This window comes from Colobus angolensis, unplaced genomic scaffold (assembly GCF_000951035.1).
Source record: "Colobus angolensis palliatus isolate OR3802 unplaced genomic scaffold, Cang.pa_1.0 Scaffold73, whole genome shotgun sequence".
Lineage (NCBI taxonomy): Eukaryota > Metazoa > Chordata > Mammalia > Primates > Cercopithecidae > Colobus > Colobus angolensis.
The window spans coordinates 7,675,478-7,697,327 of NW_012121043.1; the positions used below are offsets into that span (position 1 = coordinate 7,675,478).

Genomic DNA, 21,850 nt, shown 5'->3' on the forward strand with positions numbered 1-21,850 from the left:
ACACTTGTTTGTTAAGAACATCAAATTCGTTTTTTGATGGCTCTGTGTTTACCTAGTCTAGAACTTGGTTTCACTTACTAGGAAAAAATTCACAAGTTTAATCTTTAGAAAAGCATTACCATATAATTTGAAATTATTTCAAACCAGTTTAAATAGTTTTATTTAAAAAGTACATAAATATAAATATGCTATTTGCTTTTTTCCCCCAGAATTCTATTTAGGTCAATAATGAAATATTTCTTGATAATCGTTAGTGAAAATTCATGATTTTTTTTTTCTTTAAAGACAGAAAAGTTTGTCCTTAGACTGTAGTAGAATTAGTGAAATGGTATTTTCAGTGAACTCTCATATCTCTGTTTAGTTTACTGACTTTACATCATGATGTTTATATCGACTACAGAAGATTTATTTCTTTTTTATTATAAAACTCTTAGTGAACTCACATACATCAGATACACTGTCAATGTAAATATTCACTATGTTGTCAGAAAACTAGGTAATGTTAGTGTGTATATTTATATGTACATACATATACATATGAAGAAAATATCAATTTTTCATACGACATATTTTTTCTGTTATTGAACTCATTTAACATACAAGTATTTTGTTTGTTAAAACATTGGTAATCACAAGATGAATAAGATGTACATTCTGCCTTTGTGAGGATCCTACTGTATAGAGAGGATAATTCTTCAGCTTACTGTAGAATATATGACAATGAGTTCTATGGTGTACAGTTGGAGTACTATGCACAGTAGGAGTACTGTGTGCATGGGCAGTTAGGGGAAGTGGCATTATAATGAGATCTTCAAAGAATGAGAAGAGTCAGTAATCAGAAGAAACAGACTATTTCAAGGTGGAGAGGCAGGAAAGAATATTGTTTAGTTGGAGAATAACATGAAGTTGCCAGTGACAGGGGATTAGGTTTATGTACATTGAGTGGGTAAGAAAGAGAAAATATGAAATTACAGAGTGTTGAAAGTGGAGTTATGGCTTAGGGCCAGATTGTGAAGGCTTCATATATATGGTAAGATGTCTGAACTTGCTATAACTTTTCAAGAAATGCTTTTATTTTTAAAAGGGAAAATGCTATTATTAGATTTGGTGCTTCGGAAAGTATTTTTTGTTGCAATGTAAAGTACAAACTTGATAGTGGCTATATTTGGGGTAAGAATCCAAATTTGGGGGCTATTGCAGTAGTCAAAGTAAGAAGTAAGGAATGGAAATTGGATTGGAGAGTAAAACATAAGCAAGGAATGTTTTAACCATTATAATTAGTATATGATTAATTCATGTGTGGATTGAAAGCAAAAGGAATAGAGTATAATTTGGCTCAACAGGATGGAACGTTGGTACCGTCTCTTAAGATTTAAAATGCACGAGAGGAAAGGAAGTCTGCTTTAGAGAGGCATGTCAAGATTCTGTAAGCTTATCTCTTTGGAAGTGTCTAAAATGTCTAAATGTCTAAGAAATAATGAACTCTGTCAAAAATCTTGATTTACCATAACTGTTTTGTGCATTTGGTTTTTTCTTTTCTTAGATTTCTATGGGAAGCCGCTGCCTCCCTTGGCTGTGCCACAGCGACCTAATGGTGATGCTCATGATGTGATCTCATAAACAAGACGTATGGAGGAGTTCTCTTAATATCAGCAAGGTGAAGTGGGACATTCTTCTTTCTCAGAAGAAGAAACATGTATATTGATGACTGGGGCAAGATAACCATACGATTTTAGTGAGAAGATTAATACTCAAGGACCTGACTTGATAATTACTTATTTGTGTTCTTCATGGTTAAAAAATAAAGGAAGCACAATGACCAGTACATAAAATCAGCATTTGGACCAAATTAGCAAGATTTACTGTTGACTCTGGTTTATACATCCCCACTCGTGAGGATACTTCTGAAGGAAAACTTTAGAAAAAGAGCCAGTGGACTCAGCACTTTCTTTACTATTTGTTCAATATCCTGTATTTCTAGATATTAAGTATTTTTTGTAAGATACATGCACATAGAAGGGGGACTTCTAGGAATTTATAACCAAAATTTTAAAACTATTTTTATATTTTTTTAAATCTTTAAAAATTTTAATTACTATGATATTGATTATATACCTTTTTTATAGATGATTTGTTTAAATTGTGTCTGGAAAATAGAGTTGATTTACTTTCAGACATGAACTATACAAACAGGATATATTTATATGGCTTGAGGTATGTTTTGTAATAGCATTGTTCTTTAAGTGTAAGTCATAATCTGACCTAATTTAAAAATAATATATTTTTGAAATAGATTCTCAGATCTTTATTCTACCAATTATATGATTTGAAAACAGTACTCAGAGAGACTGGAAATACCTTTTGTACCTAAATGTTTTTGAAATTAATCAAAATATATTCTGTGAGATACTATTAAAAGTCTCAATAAAGTCCTATTTTAAAGGTTAGACACTTTCAGAGATCAAGGTGCTCCCTATGCTCCCTTGTTCCATCAGAAGCTGCAGTAACTCTTTTAGGTGATTCTAATTCTTTCATGCCTTGAAATTAAAGGCAGAAAGACTGGAAAACCTACTGCAGGTCCAGAGACTTCTGTTTTACAGCTGGGAAACAGCTTGTGTACTGAAGTAATGAGAATAAAAATGTTGGCCCAAATTACTTTTATGAATAAATAATTCCAAAATAATTTCTTAATTTAAGATGATAGCACTTCTCTTGCACTTAAGAATGGCATCCATAAGATTCTGTATTTGGCATTTAGACAAACTTCTAGATGTGTATTTTGAATAACAGATTCATAATATTACATTTAATTGAAAATAAACCTTTATATCCCAGTGAAAATAGTATAAACAGAATAATCTTTATATCACCTTGTTAAGATTGGTGCTTTTGGTAACTTGTACTGACACAACAGACATATACTAGTATCTGATAATAACATTAAGTACATTTTATGTCATTTAATATATTTACTTTAAAAATTTTACTTTAGAACACGAGATTTTATACACATTTTTTAACCCACCGAACTTTAATAATCAGGTCACCTGTACTCCAGTCAGCATTGTGTATATTCTTGGAGTTTGTACATGGGACTTACCAAGCATACTGAGTGAGTTAAAAGCATTTGCCTTCAGATCTAAAATTCATAACAACCTGAATTTGAGAGGTGACTGAAATGTGATGAAAAGCAATACGAAAAGACAGAATGTAAATTTTGAAAAGGATTTTAAAGGGAAAATTGCACAGCTTTTGGTAACATTTACTCAATTTTAAAACTAAACTCGTACTTTTGCCATCTTTTTAATATTTATCTCGGGAGTATATGTGTTTTTAAACTTTTTGTTTTCTATCTGTGTTTACTATAGTGTAGCTACTGACTTCATTTAATAAAAATAAATGATTTTGAAATGAAATATATAGAATTCACGTTTTATATAGCTCTCTCAAAAAATTAATTTTTATCCCTTAAGCGTTTTAAAAACATTTTAAAATATGTTTTGTAAATCCAGGTGTATTTTAACAATTAAATGCCTATTTTGTTATATGTTATACTTTTATTCTTAATTCTGAATTTTGACATTTTCACACAATAAAAATAATTTATGTCAACATTCTGTTTCTCTTTTCATTTGGTAGATTTAAATGATTTCCTTTGGGTAATAAAATAGGTAAAGTTTTTAAATATTGAAAAACAGTTTAAATCAGTAGATTAAAATAATGCATTTTTTTGTTACTTTACACACAAAACTTTTTTCTCTCTGCAAGGTTTTATGTATGTGGGAAAGAAAGTTGTGATTTTAAATGCAGCTACAAATAGCATTTCACCATATGATGTTAGAGGATTTGATGTCTGTCTTGTGTTACAGCTGTTGGTCAACAGATATGTTTTTATTTATTTAAAAGATACTCTTATGTGCCTTTATGTGTAAAATGCATATTTTATAGTATACATGATATTGTATGTAACTGACTTCAAATATAAAACTATGCATAGAAACAACACTAGAAAGAAATGTAGTTTGGTTTATTTTTGTATTGAGAGAGGCAAATTTATAATATTTAAAATTATTTCAGTACCATGTTTTCTGCAAGTTTAAAATTAAGTGCTTTTATAAATGCCAGACAAAGACTAGAATTCCCTTAATATGTATAACCTGTGAACAGCCTGGAACAGTTCACTTACAGAATACAACTAAAGAAATCAAATGCTTCTAGGTAGCAAAAGCTATTCACAAACTAAATTGTTTATATGAATAAAACTGTAGCTTATAAACTTTATCATCCTTGGCTTTACTTAGTAAATTTTTTTTGCTAAGTGGAATATGCTTTGCAACTGAGATTCTGCTAATAATGGTTTATTAGTTTATCAGGAAATATATTCCAACTGATCCAAAGAACAAATTCAAGTATTTTAAAATTTTCAATTAAGTATGGCATAGGTTATCAAAATAGCAATAATCCTTTATCTTTACAGAAACAGAATAATAGATACCTGTTTTTGGAGGGGGGAAGAAAAGAAAGCCAGAAATGAACTTCCTTTAATGAAAGAGATCAGCTTATAATTAAATGGAAAATAGGAAAAAAGTTCATTTGCTTATTGAGGGCATAAGTTGTAAGTTCCTTCTGTGTGCAGATGAGGAAACCATTTACAACCTAGGTAAGTGGTTTGGATAAGTGGTTTCCAAATTTTTATTATATCTTTTATCAGAAAACATTGTTAATATACATTGATGTTTATGTTATTGTGTTAGTTTGCTAGGGTGGCCATAACAAAGTATCACAGACAGGTTGCTTAAACAACAGAAATTTATTTTCTCAGTTCTGGGGCCTGGTAGTCTGAGAGCAAGTTGGTGGGTTTGCTTTCTCCTGAGGCCCCCTCCTTGCCTGAGAGATAGACACTGTCTTGTGTCCCCACATGGCCTTTTTTCTCCACTGCCCACCCACCCTTGGTGTCTCTGTGTGTTCGGTGTTCGATTTTCTTCTTTTTATGACTTCTTCTAACTTAACTTTTTAAAGGCCCGTCTCCAAATATAGTCACATTCTGAGGTTAAGGGGTTAAGGCATCAACATGAATTTTGGGGGGGCAAATTTCAGCCCATAACAGTTAACATGCTTGTTCTACTGCACTATGTACATTTTAAATACACTTCCCTAAAAAAAGAAATTTTAAAAGACTACATAAAGCTTAATAAAAATAAAAGTCATTATATTTACTTCCTAGACACAGTGGATTGTCTGCTGGAGTTTGTACAGACCACATTGGAACCCAGAATTTTGGTAAAATGAGAATCTCACCTGATCTTTAAGCCTAAGATGGCCTATAACGATGCTGTGTTCTCTAGCATTGATCACAGGTTTCCTGTTGTGTTTTTCTGCCATAGATTTTAAGGAGCTGAGGGCTCTCTTGATGTCATATTGTATTACTACAAAGCCTGTCCTTTTTGACAACATAAACTTCTCTATGAACATGAAGGGTTTTGACACACATTTTATATAAATATGAAAATTCATAAAACATAGTTAGTTTAGGAGTTATTCCATAAATTACTCTGAAATACTTCTTAGATCAACTGACCTTACAGTAAAATTGCTTAGGTATGTAAAAATTTGTTTCCTGCCTAGAGGTACGTCCTTACTAAGCTGCTTGGTTCTTTAACACTAACATTAAAAAAAGCACAAAAAACAAACTAATGTGACTTATGGTATTTGTGCCAGCTCAATGTCTTACGTCTGCAGTGGTTTAATGCAAGTTTGCTGCTAACAGTTTTTATTCCTAAAACTCAATGTAGAATTGTTTGTTCTTTGGTAGCTATTTTTGGGTGCGGGTGGGGAGTCAAATCCATTAACATTCTCATGATACACATCTATTGATTCTAGATAGATTAAGAGGTTAAACATAAAAGATCAAACTATGAAGAGGTAAGGGGAGAAACAGAAGTGGCTTCACTCTGGGAAAAAATGTATAAGCCTGAAAGCAGTGGAATCAATAAACTCAATTTACAGTGCACACACAAAAAATTTTAAATACCTTCACACTTAAAGTCAAATAGTTATAAGAAAAATTGGGAAAGTATTTTAACATCTGACGTGGTTATCTCAAATATAAATAAGATGATACTAAGACACCTATAGATAAGTGGACATGAGTGGTAATCTAAAAAAGAAATAACTGGTAAGTTTTGAAAAACCTACCCAAACTAAGGGCATAATTAGGCATTATAAGGAGATTATTAGAGATTCAGACAAAATTCATAAGCAAAATTGCTTATTTAAAATCAGAAAATATAAAGATGCTGAGTCCCAAAAATATGTGGTAAAATTAATATGACCTCTTTCCAAGTGTAACACATTGCCTTGCTCTAACAGAAATAAAGTATATGAGTTTTACTACATTCTTAAAATTCTTTTTTTAATGAATGAGTATAACTTTTAAGTTATAATTATTTTTATTAAAGAAATATATGAAAAATGGTTAAGTAAAATCAAATGGCACCAAAAGTCTTACAGTGAAAACAGCAGTCCTGCCGCTTGTTCTTTCCAGAGGCAAGCACTTTTCATTCTCTCAGTTTTTCCTTCTGGTAGTTACCTTCATGGGTTTTAAAAAATGATTTTTTAGTTTTTCAAGTGAATGCATATATTCATACATATAATTTTAAAAAGCCTCTTCAGTTTATAATGCATCCTAACAGTCCTCTGCCCCATCCCTCCTAATTCTCCAGAGCAATGACTTCTAACTCTTCCAGCAACGTTCTATTTTTTCTTCACATAACTACTTAGTCATTTCTTGATTATGTTATACATTAGTGATTTCTTGATATGACAGATGAGGATTTAGCTCTTACACCATCACTATTTTTTCCTCTCATATTGTCCCAAAGTAGTTGCCAGATTTAGGGACTAAGCAGTCACCACATCATTATGACTATGTACATATTGCTCATTGTTGAGAAAAACAGCGTATCATGCTCTTAGTTCCTATCCTGTACTTCTTCCTGCCCTAGAATTGATGATTGCCTAACCAACCCTTCCCCTTGTTTTTTTTTTTTTTTTTTTTTTTTTACTTTTGCTTTATCTTCAATGTACTTCTTTCCAAATGCCCCAATCTGGCAATAACCTATTATTTTTAAGAGAAGGGATCTCACTGTGGTGGCCAGGTGGTCTGGAACTCTTGGGTTCAAGCCATCCTTTTGCTTAGCCTCCTGAGTAGCTGGGACTACAGGCATGAGCCATTCCACCCAGCAAACCTATTAATATTTTTACTGTTTCTTTTTAAAGCTAGCTCCATAGCTGGAATGTTGTCTGTGTTAGATCCTATTTGCTGGATCCGTGTCATTCTCTTGTTTGTGTACTCCTTAATTTTGCTGGAGTATTTTGTCCAATAGCTTCCCAAGAGAGGGTACATGTAACCCCTGAGTCTTTGCTTATCTAAACATGTATTATTTACCTTCACCCTTGATTATTTGGCTGAATATAGATTTATCAGTTGAAAATAACTTTCTAGAATTCTGAAGGCATGGTTCCATTGTTTTCAGATTCTTTTTTGAGACAGGGTCTCTTCTGTCACCCAGGCTGGAGTGCAGTGGCATAATCACGACTCACTGCAGCCTTGAACTTGCCAGCTCAATTGATCCCTCTGTCTCAGCCCTCTGAGTACACGGGACTACAGTTGTGCGCCACAATGCCCAGCCAATTTTTGTTATCTTTTGTAGAGACGGGGCTCCACCATGTTGCCCAAGCTGGTCTCAAGTATTCCACTCGCCTTAGCCCTACCAAAGTGCTGGGACCACAGGCATGAGCCACCACGCCTGGCCAGTTTTTAATTCTCTACTTCTTTCATTTCTCAAAGGCATCTCAAACTCAGTGGGCCCAAAACCAAAGTCAAACTCCATCAGAATATCCTGCTACTTCCAACTTTAAAATATATCTTAAATCACAATTGCTTACTACATGCAATCCTTTGGTTCAAACTACCATCATCCCTCACTCGAACTTAGAATTGGTTTTCCTGCTTCTGTACTTTTTTAAATTATAAAATATTTCAAATAAACCATGTGTGGCTTTGTACATTTTACTAAAAGAATGAAGATCTGCCAAGTGCAGTGGCTGACGCCTGTAATCCCAGCACCCCTGGAGGCCGAGGCAGGAGGATCACCTGAAGTCGAGTTCAAGACCAGTCTGACCAACATGGAATGTCCCCACCAAAAATACAAAATTAGTCTGGTATGGTGGCACGCACCTGTAGTCCCAGCCACCCAGGAGCCTGAGGCAGGAGAATCCCTTGAACCTGGGAAGGTGGAAGTTGCCGTTAGCCAGGGTTGCACCATTGCACTCCGCCTGGGCGACAAGAGTGAAATTCTGTCTTAAAAAGAAAAAAAAAAAAAAAAAAGTATGAAGAGCTTACATACTTAAACATGGAATTGCTTTAAGTGCTTGGCATTCACTGTTCCCGTACATTCCAGCAGCTTCTTACAGCAAACACCTGGGACTCCTTATAGAGTAGCTGGAGTATGTTCTGCCCACACACAGGACAGGGAGCTGACAACCAAGGAGTGGGGGATTAAATACTCCAGCTTTCTCCCCTCCGTTTCCCTGTACCTCAGCAGTATGGAGCTTGTTACCAATGAGAACCTCACTGACTTTGAACTGGTTTTTACCTTCTCAGTTCCATTTCTCCATACTTTGATGACTTCTGGTATGACCTAGCAAATAAACTGCTTTCACTGAAATTTCAGTCTTTGAATCTGCTTTGGGTTCCCCAATCTAAGACAGAAATATATTCATTTTCCCATCACTGGACTTCAGGTTGTTTTCGGTTTTTCACTGTTACAAACAAGCCTGCAACATTTGTCTACAAACCTCTGGATATACACGTAGGAAGCTTTCGGTATTTCCCACCAGTGAAACTGCTCAGTTGAAGGGTATGTGCATCTTCATCTTTAATAAATAATACCAACATTAGAAAATCCGACAATGTCAAGGACTGGCAAGTGCCACATGTGATGGGTGTGGAATGGCAGCTCACTGTAGCAGGTGCTGGGGACTCAGTCCAGGTCTTGGAGAAACACTTAGTTGTAGCAAGAATGTTTCATAAATGGTATCTGATATAGTCAAGATTAGTGGGGAATAAACACGTTGCTTAGAAATAATTATCCATAGATCTGAAGTCAACAAGTCTCTTTTCTAATGTAAAAATGCATACTTTTTTCAGAGGGAGGGGGAACAACTTAAACCAGAAAACACCTTCATATTAATCACTCTTCTCATATACTTCAAATTTGTACTTAATGCCTTTCTCCTCCTGGACATTAGAGAACACCTAGGTATTCTAGCAGAAGTTTATATTTCTCCAAATCAATTTCTGAAAAAAATGTGTCACTTTGAAAGTCCTGCATGATCCTTGTCACAAATAGTTTAAGATGGCCTGGGTGATTCATGGCTTCGTTATAAACAGAACTGCCACCAACTATCCATATCATGTCTACTTTATTCGCTAATTCTGGTTGTTCAGTAAGTTTTAAGGCATCATCCAGACTTCTGGCAAGAAAATGAGCTCCTTGTGGAGGTTCCTTGAGTTCTCTGCTGAGAACTAAATTAATTCTATCCTTTAAAGGTCGATTCTTCTCAGGAATGGAGAACCAGGTCTACCTACCCATAATCACCAGATTGTTTACCTTCTACTGAAGAAGGTGTGGTCATTCTCTGGAAATACCTGAATTCATTCCTGAGCGGAGGCCAGGGCAGGTCCCCATTCTTGCCGATGCCCATGTTTTGGGACACAGCGACGATGCAGTTTAGCAAACGAACCATGACAGCAGCGGTGAGCACCTCCGAGCGTGCTGGCTACACCAGGAAGCCAGGCCAAGACTGCCGCCAAATTCCCTTCTTCAAATTATTTTACATGTCCACATTGCAAATACAATACCACTGTATTAATTAATTGCAACATTGTGGAATAAGCATAGAAAAATAAATTGTATAAAACATGTAAATATATAAAATATATTTATAAAATGTAAATTTATAAAATAAAAAATACAGAGGCTGAAAGTTTAGACCGACTTTTCCACAAACATTAAACAGATTGGCATCCAAGAGATGGCATCATTTCATTCCTGAATAACATTGTCTTTTGTACCAAATCTAAATTCTAATAAGATGCCTTTTTTAGGTGACTTGGAAACTTGTTTAAATAAATAAATATATTAAGCTTCAAATCAGATTAGTGGGAAAGACATGTTTTTTTACATGAATATAAGACTTGTACCTATAGCATGTATCTATACTGATATGAGCATCAAGAGACAACTCAAAATGATGATTATTAAATATCAGGGACCATATCAAGCTGATTTTTTCTAATTGCTGATTGTTGCTACAAATGATAGTACTGAAGCATGACACCAAAAGAGCAAATAAACTCTTCCTATCAAAATAGGCGTAATAAACAACTTCCTTGAAGAACCATTAAACTTCGTTCCTTGTAAAGGTGAATTGGGGAGGCTAGAGTGGAGGATCCTTTTGGTCTTCACCAAAGGAATCAACGCGATAAAAATCACAATGGTATCAACGCGATAAAAATCACAATGGTATCAACGCGATAAAAATCACAATGATCACAATAGTGAAAATAATAGCAGCAGCTAACATTTGGGCATTTACTGTTTCCCAATCACTGTTGTAACTGCTTTACACGCGTACTTCAGTTTAATCATTTAACACTCCCCATTAAAAGGAGAGATTATCCCCATGGGCCAGTTCTGGGGAAAAGCATGACTTAATTTCCTTTTCATTACATTCCATTCTTTTATCCTTGGGTACTGAATGTCTAGGCTAACAAGGGTCATTAGATTTGGTAGATTAAGTCAGTAACTAGCTTCGCTTTGAGAATATTTTAAAGCAGTCATCATACAACATAACCCCAAAACTCATTCTTTTATTGAGCCCCAGCAATACACAGAGTGTTTAGCACAAAATGCGACTATCTTTTTATTTCTTTATTTTTTGAGACAAGGTCTCGCTCTGTCGCCCACGCGGCAGTGCAGTGGCGCGATCACGGGTCACTGCAACCTCAAACTCCTGCTCAAGCGATCCTCCCACCTCAGCATCTGCAGAAGCTGGGGCCACAGGCGCGCGGATGTGTGACTTTCTAAGGACCGGCCGCCCAGAGCTACGCTGAGCAATCCAAGTAGCGAAAGTCGCTTTGACCCTGGCCCGCTTCCTCCGCGTCCTGGGAAGTATCAGCGTTTACCAGCTACCGGAAGTAACTGCGCGCGAAATCTCCCGCGGGACCTAAGCCTCTTCGACGAGATTTCTATAGCGCCGACAAATCAGTATCTCGCGAGAACTTGAAGAGGAACCATGAGAATGAAAGTGGGTGCCCGCTAATCCCGGAAGTCAGACTGTTGTTTCAGGTCAGTGGAGGCTTTTTATTGCCGGTTCGCGTACACCTCTTGTTTGAAAGCTCTCAGCGGAACAATGCTGACCCGGGTGAGGCCTGGGGCCCGGCTGGGTACCTCTATCTGAATGAGAGGCTTCTGGACGCGGCCGAGGTGGCGAGGGAGGGTGCTGGGATAGGGGAACATCACCTTTGTTCGTCCACTCGCGAGGTCAGCGTTTCTTTGGCTTTACTGTCAAGCCCTGAAATAATGCTGAGTGCAGTAACGCTGAGTCCCTTCCGTACAGCTCGCAGACTTCTAGTACCCACTCCCTCCAGCTCTTGGAGGGCTGAGATTTGTTTTCTGTGTCATAGCGGTATCCCGGGAGCTTAGAACAGTGTCTGTTACATAGTAGGCATTGAATACACTTTTCTTGGATGAATAAATGAAACAATTGCAAGGAAGTTTCACGAGGAATTGGAGTGACTTTTTTCCCTCTGAATTAACTTTTCACTTTAAAATAATGAAGAGTTGCAAAGTTAGTATAGAGTTCTCAAATGCCTTTCACCAAGTTTTCTTGATGTCAGCATCCACGGTGACTTTTTAGTTTCATTTTGAGACAAGGTCTTGCTCTGTCACCCAAGCTGGAATGCAGCTGCTCCATCATAGCTCATTGCAACCTTGAACTACTGGGCTCAAGCGATCCTCCAGCCTCAGCCTCCCTAGTAGCTGGGCCTACAGGAGCGGGCCACCACGCCTGGCTAATTTTTTTTCTTTTTTTACTTTCTGTAGAGACAGGTCCTTGATATGTTTCCCAGTCTGGTCTTGAACTGAGAAATGATCCTCTCGCCTCTTCCATGCAAAGCATGAGCCAGCTGGAGTACAGTGGCGTGATCGCGGCTCATTGCAGCCTCCACCTCCTGAGCTCAAACGATTCTCCCACCTCAGCCTCCTGAGTAGCTGGAGTTACAGGCGCCCACCACCACTCCTGGCTAATTTTTGTATTTTTAGTAGAGACGGGGTTTCCCATATTGGCCAACGTGGTCTTGAACTCCTGACCTCATGTGATCCTCCCGCCTCCCCCTCCCACAGTGCTGGGATTACAGGGGTGAGCCACCCACCCAGCCCCTACAGTGACTTTTTAAAATTAATTTTGTTCCTTTTGACAGTTTACTCAGCCCCAGTAGATTTTGTTTTAACCTTTGCTTCACATTTGTAAAATAATTATTGGAAAAACCTTGCTTTTTCATAAGTAGGTAATGTAGTACAGTTTTGGTACATGTAAGGTATTGCTTCCATTTCAAGAACTAGTAATTATCCAAAAAAAGTGTTCTTGTCTTGAAAAAAAAAAAAGATCTTGCTAATGTTGACTTTCAATACATTTGTAATAATATCACTGTGTGTCAGCAACTTTTTCTTATCGTCATAGCTGAAAGCAAAATCAGAGGGGAAGCTTGCAAAACAGATTTGCAAAGTTGTGTTGGATCATTTTGAAAAACAGTATTCCAAAGAACTCGGAGATGCCTGGAATACAGTAAGGTTAGTATAATTCATCTCAATGCTTTGTGATGAAACAGACAAAGTACAATATGTAGTCCTCCTTTTTGTGGGAGGGATGCTATAAGTATAAAAGCCAAAGGAATCTACATCTGGTTGCCCTTTCCTACTGAAGCTATAGAAAGGAACAACTAAGAAGAAATAGATTGAATCATAGCATGAGGGAAAGGGGAAAGAAAACTTTGTAGGGATGGTAAGCACAAATTGTTATGCCTTTGCTTTGAGCAATTGCTTTTATCCTTGAAATAGGAATGCCCACTTGTTTGGCAAAATTAATTATACTGTAAAAGAAAAACCATAAAACTTGGAATTATTGACTGGTTTCTGAAATTTAGAAGATAATACAACAAATCTTTAAGGCCAGCACTGTTTTATCTTAGCCAAAGGTACACTTTATTCGGTAATCTTATTTCTTTCCTATGTCGATGGCTGGGTATATTTTGAACACGTGCATATACACACACAGTTATTTAAATATAAAAACAAGGAATGTTTAATGCATGGAAGTGAGAGAAATGTGATGTGTCTCTTTGGTAAGCTGCTGTTAATGTGTGGGTTACTGTATGGGTTCTTGACATTGAGTGCCTGATACACTATATAACGCTTTTTGGAATACAGAGCAAGACCGTCTACATGTCCAGTTTACATGCCGTCTAGTTAGTCTTTATGGGAGAAGTGAGGAGATGGCTGTGGTTACAACTATATAAAGTAATTTGTGAATACTGTGATCCAAGTATCTAACAAAGCCTGAGGGTACCAGCAAAGGCCTGAAGGGTAGCTGGATCTTGGTGACTTATAGGATTTACTTAACAAGAAGAACTAGACCTTCTAGGTTGAGGGAAGCAGGTGCACTGTTCATGAAGTCAGGGCAAAAGTCCCCCACATGTTGCGTGAGGAAGAAAGTTTCATGGCTACAGATAGTATCTGGAACTTGGTCCAGACTAATTTTTCAGATGATTAGCTTGTCCGTTTTTTTTCTTGGATCAACTCTTAAGCATTTCTCCTTTCCAAAGGTCAGTTCTAAACATTTTTATAAAACTAAGTTTTGGTTAATAAAGATCACAAAGTCTGAGGTGATTCTGAGATAATTTTAGGACAATTAAGCTGTTATAGAAATTGGTAAATGCTGTGATATGCAAACCGTTTATATTTGTGGGTTTTATTTCAAAAGTATTGAAAATCTTCAAATGGTTATTTTCTGTCTCAGTGATGAAAAACTGGATAATAAAGTATGTAATAAATTCATGAGGTTTTCAGTATACAAAGGTACTCAAGTAGAGTATCCAAATAACCAAACACTTATTGCATGCTTACTGTATGCCAGACAATGCTGACTTACATCATCCTCAAAACAAACCCGTTAAGAGTTTAAGTAACTTGCCCAAATTCACTCACCTAATAAAGGGCAGAACTGAGGCTTGTGCCTAGGTTGTCTGACTCAAGAACTCCCACAGCTCCTCCTTGTTCTATACTGTCTCATATCTGGGATGTGATTAAAAAAAAAAAGACAAGATTTCAAGAGGTATTTTTTTTTTTTTCTGGAGACTTTGTAGCAGTCTGGCTACTCATATTCTATAATGACTTATTTTTCTACTTAGTGTACGCAGAAAGTCATATACTTTTATTTGACTCTAAACAAAATGAGCAATGAACCTGAAATCCATTTAATTAGCTGTGCCTTCTGCTTCGTCTACCCTATTGTTGAGTTTTCATGGTAATTTAAGTTTTGCATAAACACGCACTAAATTTGCTATAGGCAAAAATAAAGGTTTCTCAGCTTAGGTAGTAGTCTGAGCGTGGAAGATGGTATGGGGAAATAAGAACAGAATGACATATTTTGTTTTTTAACTTCTTATTTGCAAGACATAATGTACTTGTAGAGTCTACTTCCAGGGAAAGTCAAGTGCTTTTTTTTTTTTTCTTGGCCTATTTAGAAAGTAATTTATTCAATATTTTTAGTTTCCTGTAGTAGTGAGGAATATTTAGTATTTAGTTTTGCTCTTTTTAAATAACTTTTCTTGTCTAGTCATCCTCTGAGCAGTCCTTTAAAATTGAAGTTTACCCTGGTTCAATGTTTGCTCTATTTGTTGCCTTCATGTTCTCCTCAGGTAAGCCCATTCGTGGCATGACTTTTATCACTATGCTGTCATCTCAAGCTGTGAGGTTCTTCCCAAGATTCAGTCCCATACTTCTGTTTTTTTAGCGACTTCAGTTACTTGGCAAACTCAAAAGTGTATTATTATTTTTCCCTTCCAAACCTATGTTGCCTTTACTACCTGCATATTTTATCTGAATTAAGTGTATCACCATCAGTCTGGTTTCCTCCTTTCTTCTCTATACCTTCACTGCCTTTGTAGTAAAAAATGAACCTTATATAAAAATAGGTCTGGCGACTGCCCTCAGTTCCTGGGTGGCAATCTCTAAGCCCTTGGAATGTCCTTCCTGGTAAGTGTGTCTTTGTTTACCTGGGTGTTGAGGTCACACCTGATAATCTAACGATGTGATTTATGTTGAGGCCTGGGGTTCACAGGTGTCAACTCAACATCCAGAAGGGCTTGTGACTAAAAGCTGTACGGACAGTCAATCATATGTACGTGACCAAGCCCCAGTAAAAAGTGGATACCAAGGCTTTGGTGAGTGTCCCTGGTTGGCAGTACTCTTGTGCATACTGTCATACATTACTGCCAGCAAAAGTTAACCTCATTGGTGATTCCATTGGCGAGGACAACTGGAAGCTTCATGCTTTGAGTTGTTGTGCATTCTGCACTATGAGTCTCTTCCTGTGATTGTTTTTAATCTGTATGCTTTTGTTGTAATAAACTGTGACTATAACTGTGATTATAACAGCTTTCAGTGAGTTCGGTTGTGTCCCAGTGAATAATCAAACCTGAGAATCATCCTGGGAATCCCTGAACTTGTAGTTGGTGTCAGAAGTGAGAGTTGTCTTTGAGACTAAACTATCCTGCCCCTTCTTAATTTGGATCTTTTTTTTTTTTTTTTTTTTTTTAGGCGGAGTCTTGCTCTGTCGCCCGGACTGGAGTGCAGTGGCCGGATCTCAGCTTACTGCAAGCTCCGCTTCCCGGGTTTACGCCATTCTCCTGCCTCAGCCTCCCGAGTAGCTGGGACTACGGGCGCCCGCCACCTCGCCCGGCTAGTTTTTGTATTTTTAGTAGAGACGGGGTTTCACCGTGTTAGCCAGGATGGTCTCGATCTCCTGACCTCGTGATCCGCCCATCTCGGCCTCCCAAAGTGCTGGGATTACAGGCTTGAGCCACCGCGCCCGGCCTAATTTGGATCTTTTTTAAAAAAATGCTGTACTGCTGCCATTCACTTAGACCATCACAATCTCTTATCTGGCATATTGCAACAGCCATCTTTAGTACTTACCTGTTTGCTTATTTTAGCAACCACTTCTGCTTATTCCCAGTTTTTCCAGTGTTTGTGTACTAGGCATTGTGCTAAGCAATGAGAATACAAAAATGGACTGTATATAACCTGCCCTCAAATACATGTATGATTACTTGGATAATTAATGGATACTTAATAAATGTGTGATTAATGTAAGAGTTAATTAGAAATCTTGATTAACTTTGGAAATTATACACGTACTTTACAGAAAGCAAAACAAGCAGAACGTATAAGTCTGAACTGTCTGCAACATCTTTTTTTTTTGTGGACACTCTTCTCACTGACCCAGAGTTCACATACAGAGAGGTAAAACAATGTGTACCAGTCAATGTTGTAATCGCTTTGTGAATAATAACAATCCTATGTACAACCCTCTGAAATAGTTACTATTTCCATTTATAGATAGGAAAGCTGAGGCACACAGAGGTTAAGTAACTTCCCCAAGTATACACATCTCACATTTTAACTTGCCCAAGTATACACATCTCACATTTTGAAGAGCCTTGAGGGTTTGTTTTACCCACTCTGTCATGCTGTTTCTCAGGGCTACCAAATTCCATTCTGTCACACCTTGAGTACAAACCTCCTTTGCTCCCCAGCAGTCTGCAGTACTATGTTTGGACTAAAGATCTTATATTTCTGGGCAGGCTCCTTCATGCTTTTGGGACTGGCTATGCTGTTCTGCTAGGAATGCCTTTTTCCCTTCTCCCTCTGTACAGTAGTGTGTGTTCAGACCCCACCTCTGCATCTTGTAGCATATGACCTAGGTGAGTTAATATCTCTGTGTTCCACTGTCCTCATCTGTAAAATGGGAAAAAACAGTATCTATTTCATATAATCATTTTGGAAGGGAAAATGAATTTATGTATATACAATGTGAATGGAATGTTGTTTGACGTATAGTAAGGCCTTCATATGCATTAGCATTATTTTTGTTACCATGATTAACCACTTCATCAAGCCTTCTGTATGTCCTTTGTATAAATTAGTTTTGCCCTTCGTGTATCCATTGCATTTTGTTGATAGAGCTATTGTAATTCTTTCAAGGTCTTATTGTTATAATTTACTAACGTGCTTATCTTTTTCCTGACAAGGGAGGGTTTTGAAGAACCAGTACCTTAAGACTTGGGCAAGTCTTCTGCTTATTCCCTGTTTTGGCAGTGTTTGTGTACTAGGCATTGTGCTAAGCAATGAGAATACAAAAATGGACTGTATATATCCTGCCCTCAAATACATGTATGATTACTTGGATAATTAATGGATACTTAATAAATGTATGATTAATATAAGAGTTAATTAGAAATCTTTATTAACTTTGGAAATTATACATGTACTTTATAGAAAGCAAAAGAAACAGAATGTATAAGTCTGAACTGTCCGCAACGTCTTTTTTTTTTTTTTTGGACACTCTCCTCACTGACCCAGAGTTCACATACAGAGAGGAAAAAAAAATACACACACACACAATCAGATATTACCATAATCTGTGAGGGGTGTAGTCCCAGGTGGTTAGGGAAGAGAGAAATGAACTAGTATCTAGATTTCTATATTGTCCTATATGTTGGCTTTACACACGTTTTCAGCTTTAATCTGTGCAAATCTCTGTAAAGAAGTAACCTTTAGACCCTTTAAAGTCAGAGGTTAGAACAATTGATAGGTATCTTGTAGTTATGGCAAATTCAGTCCTGTGATTTAAAAGTCCACACCTTTTCCTATACCTTCTGTGCTGCTGTGAAAGATCTGGAGTTGCATCCTTCCAAATGTATGCTCGGATCCCGTAGTATGAAGGACTCCTTATGTTCAGGATTTTTAGCCTGTTGATGCTCCACCAGAAATGCAAAGGATTTCCTATCTGAGGTGCAGTGAATACCAAATCTGGACATAAATTGCACTTCTATGAGATACAAGGAAGAGCCTTTGCTAGAATAGAATAGGAAGCCATCAGCTCCTCGTTAGCATCTCTGAAGAATAAAAATAAAATGACTCAGAAACATACTTTGGTGCATTTCCATAAATTGATTTATTTTTCATTTCCAAACAACTTTTAAAATAGTTGAATGAGCACCCTCTAGTGGATAATAATAGCACTAAATCAAGAGATTTCTCTTTTTTAGCTATGGAAATTTAAATAGGTTCTGTAATCTACAGGGTTACATTAATTGCGTTTAACAATCTCTAGATTAAATGATATTTTTCATCTTCATCACTAGGAAGGAAGGTAGCGTGGAGAGTAGAATAGTAGGAAAAAAGAATAAAGTCACAGAAAAGTTGAATGAAAATTATACTATCAAATAATAATTTGATAGTATAATTATCCAATAGTATCATTATCCAAATGATACATTATACAGTGTTGCAAGATTTTAACTTAACTACCTTTTAATTTTTTAATGCTTTAACTTTGTTAAAATAGTAAGTAGTTCAGAGAGCCTTGAATCAAAACTATAATTTTATCAATTTACTGTGGGATTTAGGCCCCAGGCACTTAGCCAAGGAGACAGAGAAAAATAAGTCAGGGTTCCCATATAAACGAATTAGGGAAATGGGTAAGCAGGCGGGGTGACACACAGTGTGATATGTTAGTTTAGCTTTATTAACTGTTTCTCAAACTTCAGTTACTCCTGTGTACCATCTCTCCAGTTTTACTTAATATTTATTTTTTTGGTCAGTTTTAATATTTTTCTTTTGTTTCTTAGGAATTTAAATATAAGCTAATTTTATATCATTATCAGTAAATAGATGTGCCTAGCATATAGTCGACAGACGGTGTATTTTTAGAGAATGAATGAACGTTGACAAGGAGATAATATACTATGGTTTACACCTGTAATTCCAGCACTTTGGGAGGCCAAGGCAGGAGAATTGCTTGAGGGCGGGAGGATTGCTTGAGGGCGGGAGGATTGCTTGAGGACAGGAGTTCAAGACCAGCATGGGCAATATAGCAAGACCTCATCTCTAGAAAAAATAAAAAATCAGCTGGTTTTGGTAGTGCATGCCTGTAGGCCCAACTACTTGGGAGAGTGAGGTAGGAGGATCGCTTGAGTCCAGGAGCTCGAGGCTTCAGTTAGCCATGATCACACAGCAGTGTTGCAGCCTGGGTGAAAGAGTGAGACCTCGTCTCTAAAAAAAAAGAAGACAAAACAGACTTAGCATATTGGAGGGAAAAGCAACAATGAGTAAGAAATAGAAAGACTTTCCAAGGGGGTATGTAGGCTCAGGCAAGTGACAGCAGTCAGTTTTCAGATCCTCAACTTTCATGTATTCTCTTTCAGAAATTACTCTGCCCCTCTGTACATAAGACGGTACATATTCTCCTTTCCCAACCTGCCTTTCCCCAATTTTCCTTCACCCTTTTCACAAAAAAAGGCACACTTGCATCATTCTGGCTTCTATGCCACGTTCCTCCAGGTATTCAAAACCTCCATGTGCCAGAAACGATTGGAGTGTCAGTGTGAGAAAGCAGATGACTAACAGATTCTCTAACAAGTCAGATGGTTTCCAAGTTTTGCTTTCAACAAAAGTAAAGGAGCCTTGATTGAGATGTCAGCTAACAATTCATTTAAGACATTTTTGATGATAGCTCGCTAAGTGATTTGGGAATATAACTCCAAAAGAATCCAAAGTAAGAAACATTGCTATAACAAAATATATTTAATTCTCATCCACTTATTTAACTGAAGGTTTTTCTCAGCTCTTATAAAAACACAAAATAGGCTTTAAAATGATGTTGAATCCTGACTGATTTTATTATAGTAAGAAGTAATATTCATTTATGAATATATGGAAGCAAAAGCTTATTTCATTAAGATATCCATTTCTTATCAATTTTTACTTTTATGTTTATAAGTTGTTCTGATAGGTTTTGTATTAATAATATTATTGATCCCTGAATCCAGAAGTTACCATTTTAACACTTAGAGATTTAAGATCACAGGAAAAACAAATTTAGCATATACACATGTGTATATGTGGGGGCTAGAGAAGTATGAGAGGGTGATAAAAAGATTTCAAGCATGAAAATGTATTAAGATGAAGTTATATGAAGTAGAATGTAAATAAAAGAGGAAAACGAGCAGTGTAACATTTCCACCTGTTAAAGATGAATCAGTCTGTGAATTTTTAAATGGGTGATGATGGGTATCAAAATCATTCTGATATTTAGATTCCACTGGGCATATATTAAAAGCAGTATAATTTGTATTTTAAAATGTCAATTTTTACAGTATGCTGGAAATTGCATCCTTTAAACATATGATGAGATTTTAATGTCAACTTAAAATGTTTTTTTTTTTTCAAAATGATATCAGTGATGCACTAGCAAATTTGCAGGTCACTGACCTTGTGTGTCTCCAGTTCTGCTGGCTGCTGAGGTACTTGCACTTCTTCTCACCTGGAAGACCAGTAAATGGAGCAGCTTCAGACTAACTGTGAATCTTGGGAGAAGGCCTGGAGTGTGGCGCCTGGCCTCTGTTTTGTAGAGTCATCTAACATACATTCCCTCTACTGACTGCTAAGCTACTTGCCCATCCGTCAAAGCTTTGGATTCAGAAGCCACTTCCCTCCAGCCCCAGGGTAGCAGCCCACCCAGTGCAGGCACAGGAGTGTGTGTGTGTGTGTGTGTGTGTGTGTGTGTTGTGGGGAGGAGAATGGAGTTCAGTGGCAGGTGTGTGCAAGGGAGGCTGCAAGAATCATATTAATACACAGCTTTGCTTTCTCAGGGCTAGGAAGCACCAGCCTAAGCAGCCTTAGCAGTCTCTTCAAGAGTTGGTCTGTTGCAGCTGCTTCTATAGGCAGGATGTGTCTAGCTGGTATCATTGTTAGAGACAAGAGGGTTTCCGGGAGGTCAGGGCCACTTGCACTAAGTGACGGTTGGGGTAAAATTCTCTTTCCCGCCTCCTTTTGTAGCTCTGTGATGTAGTACCAGGGTCTCACACTTTGGGAATCACTCCTGTTAGGCTTTAAAGTCAGTCTGATTTTAAATCAGATACTTCTGCCTACTAGCAATGTGACCTCAGGTAAGTTGCCAAATCTCTAAAAGCCTCAGTTAACCTCTAAAATAGGAGTAAGAGCTGCCTCTCTCAAGCTTGTTGTGATGGTTCTATGATATAAGCATGCAAAATGAACATTGTACACATCCAATCAGTAACATTTATTAATAATGATATCAGAGTATGGTGGAGGATGTGAACTGGGTGGTAAGTGGAAAGGCTTGCTTGGAGAGAGAAAAATCCTGGAGCTGAGAATGGATAAGTGAGAGAGGAAAGGTTATTCAGGGAGGTTGGGGGGCGGGGCATAGTTTATATGGAGACCAGTAAATGTTAAAGAAACTTGTTACAGGAAATCTGTATAGTTCAGTAGGGTTGGGTGTAGATCATGAAAGATCAAAAATTTCGCTTGTTCTATTTAGGCCTTATTCTGTCTAGTCATTAAAGAATGAGATAGAATAATTTCTGAAGAGTTCTGCTTCAGTCTGCAATAAGTACATGTGTTTATTATTATTATATTTT

The 21,850-nt window shown here is 37.0% G+C and overlaps 3 protein-coding genes across 6 annotated transcripts in view; 2 read left to right on the forward strand and 1 right to left on the reverse strand.

The window, feature by feature from the left end:
- Positions 1-3,612, forward strand: part of ARL13B (ADP-ribosylation factor-like 13B) — a 75,995-nt gene extending 72,383 nt beyond the window's left edge. For all 4 annotated transcript variants that reach the window (XM_011927606.1, XM_011927608.1, XM_011927609.1 and 1 more), the window contains one exon: positions 1,544-3,612. In XM_011927606.1, coding sequence (XP_011782996.1) covers positions 1,544-1,620 — 77 coding nt within the window. In that variant the 3' untranslated portion in view covers positions 1,621-3,612. The remainder of the gene's footprint in view (positions 1-1,543) is intronic.
- Positions 3,613-8,836: 5,224 nt separating this feature from the next.
- Positions 8,837-9,810, reverse strand: DHFRL1 (dihydrofolate reductase-like 1). Its single transcript, XM_011927610.1, is given in 3 exon segments — positions 8,837-9,314; positions 9,316-9,669; positions 9,671-9,810. Coding segments are annotated over 3 exon segments (558 nt in total). The 3' UTR covers positions 8,837-9,250.
- A 1,458-nt stretch (positions 9,811-11,268) lies between these two features.
- Positions 11,269-21,850, forward strand: part of NSUN3 (NOP2/Sun domain family, member 3) — a 66,087-nt gene continuing 55,505 nt past the window's right edge. The window contains exons 1-2 of the mRNA XM_011927611.1: positions 11,269-11,490; positions 12,808-12,917. Of these exons, the coding sequence (XP_011783001.1) occupies positions 11,479-11,490; positions 12,808-12,917 (122 nt within the window). The 5' untranslated portion in view covers positions 11,269-11,478. The remainder of the gene's footprint in view (positions 11,491-12,807; positions 12,918-21,850) is intronic.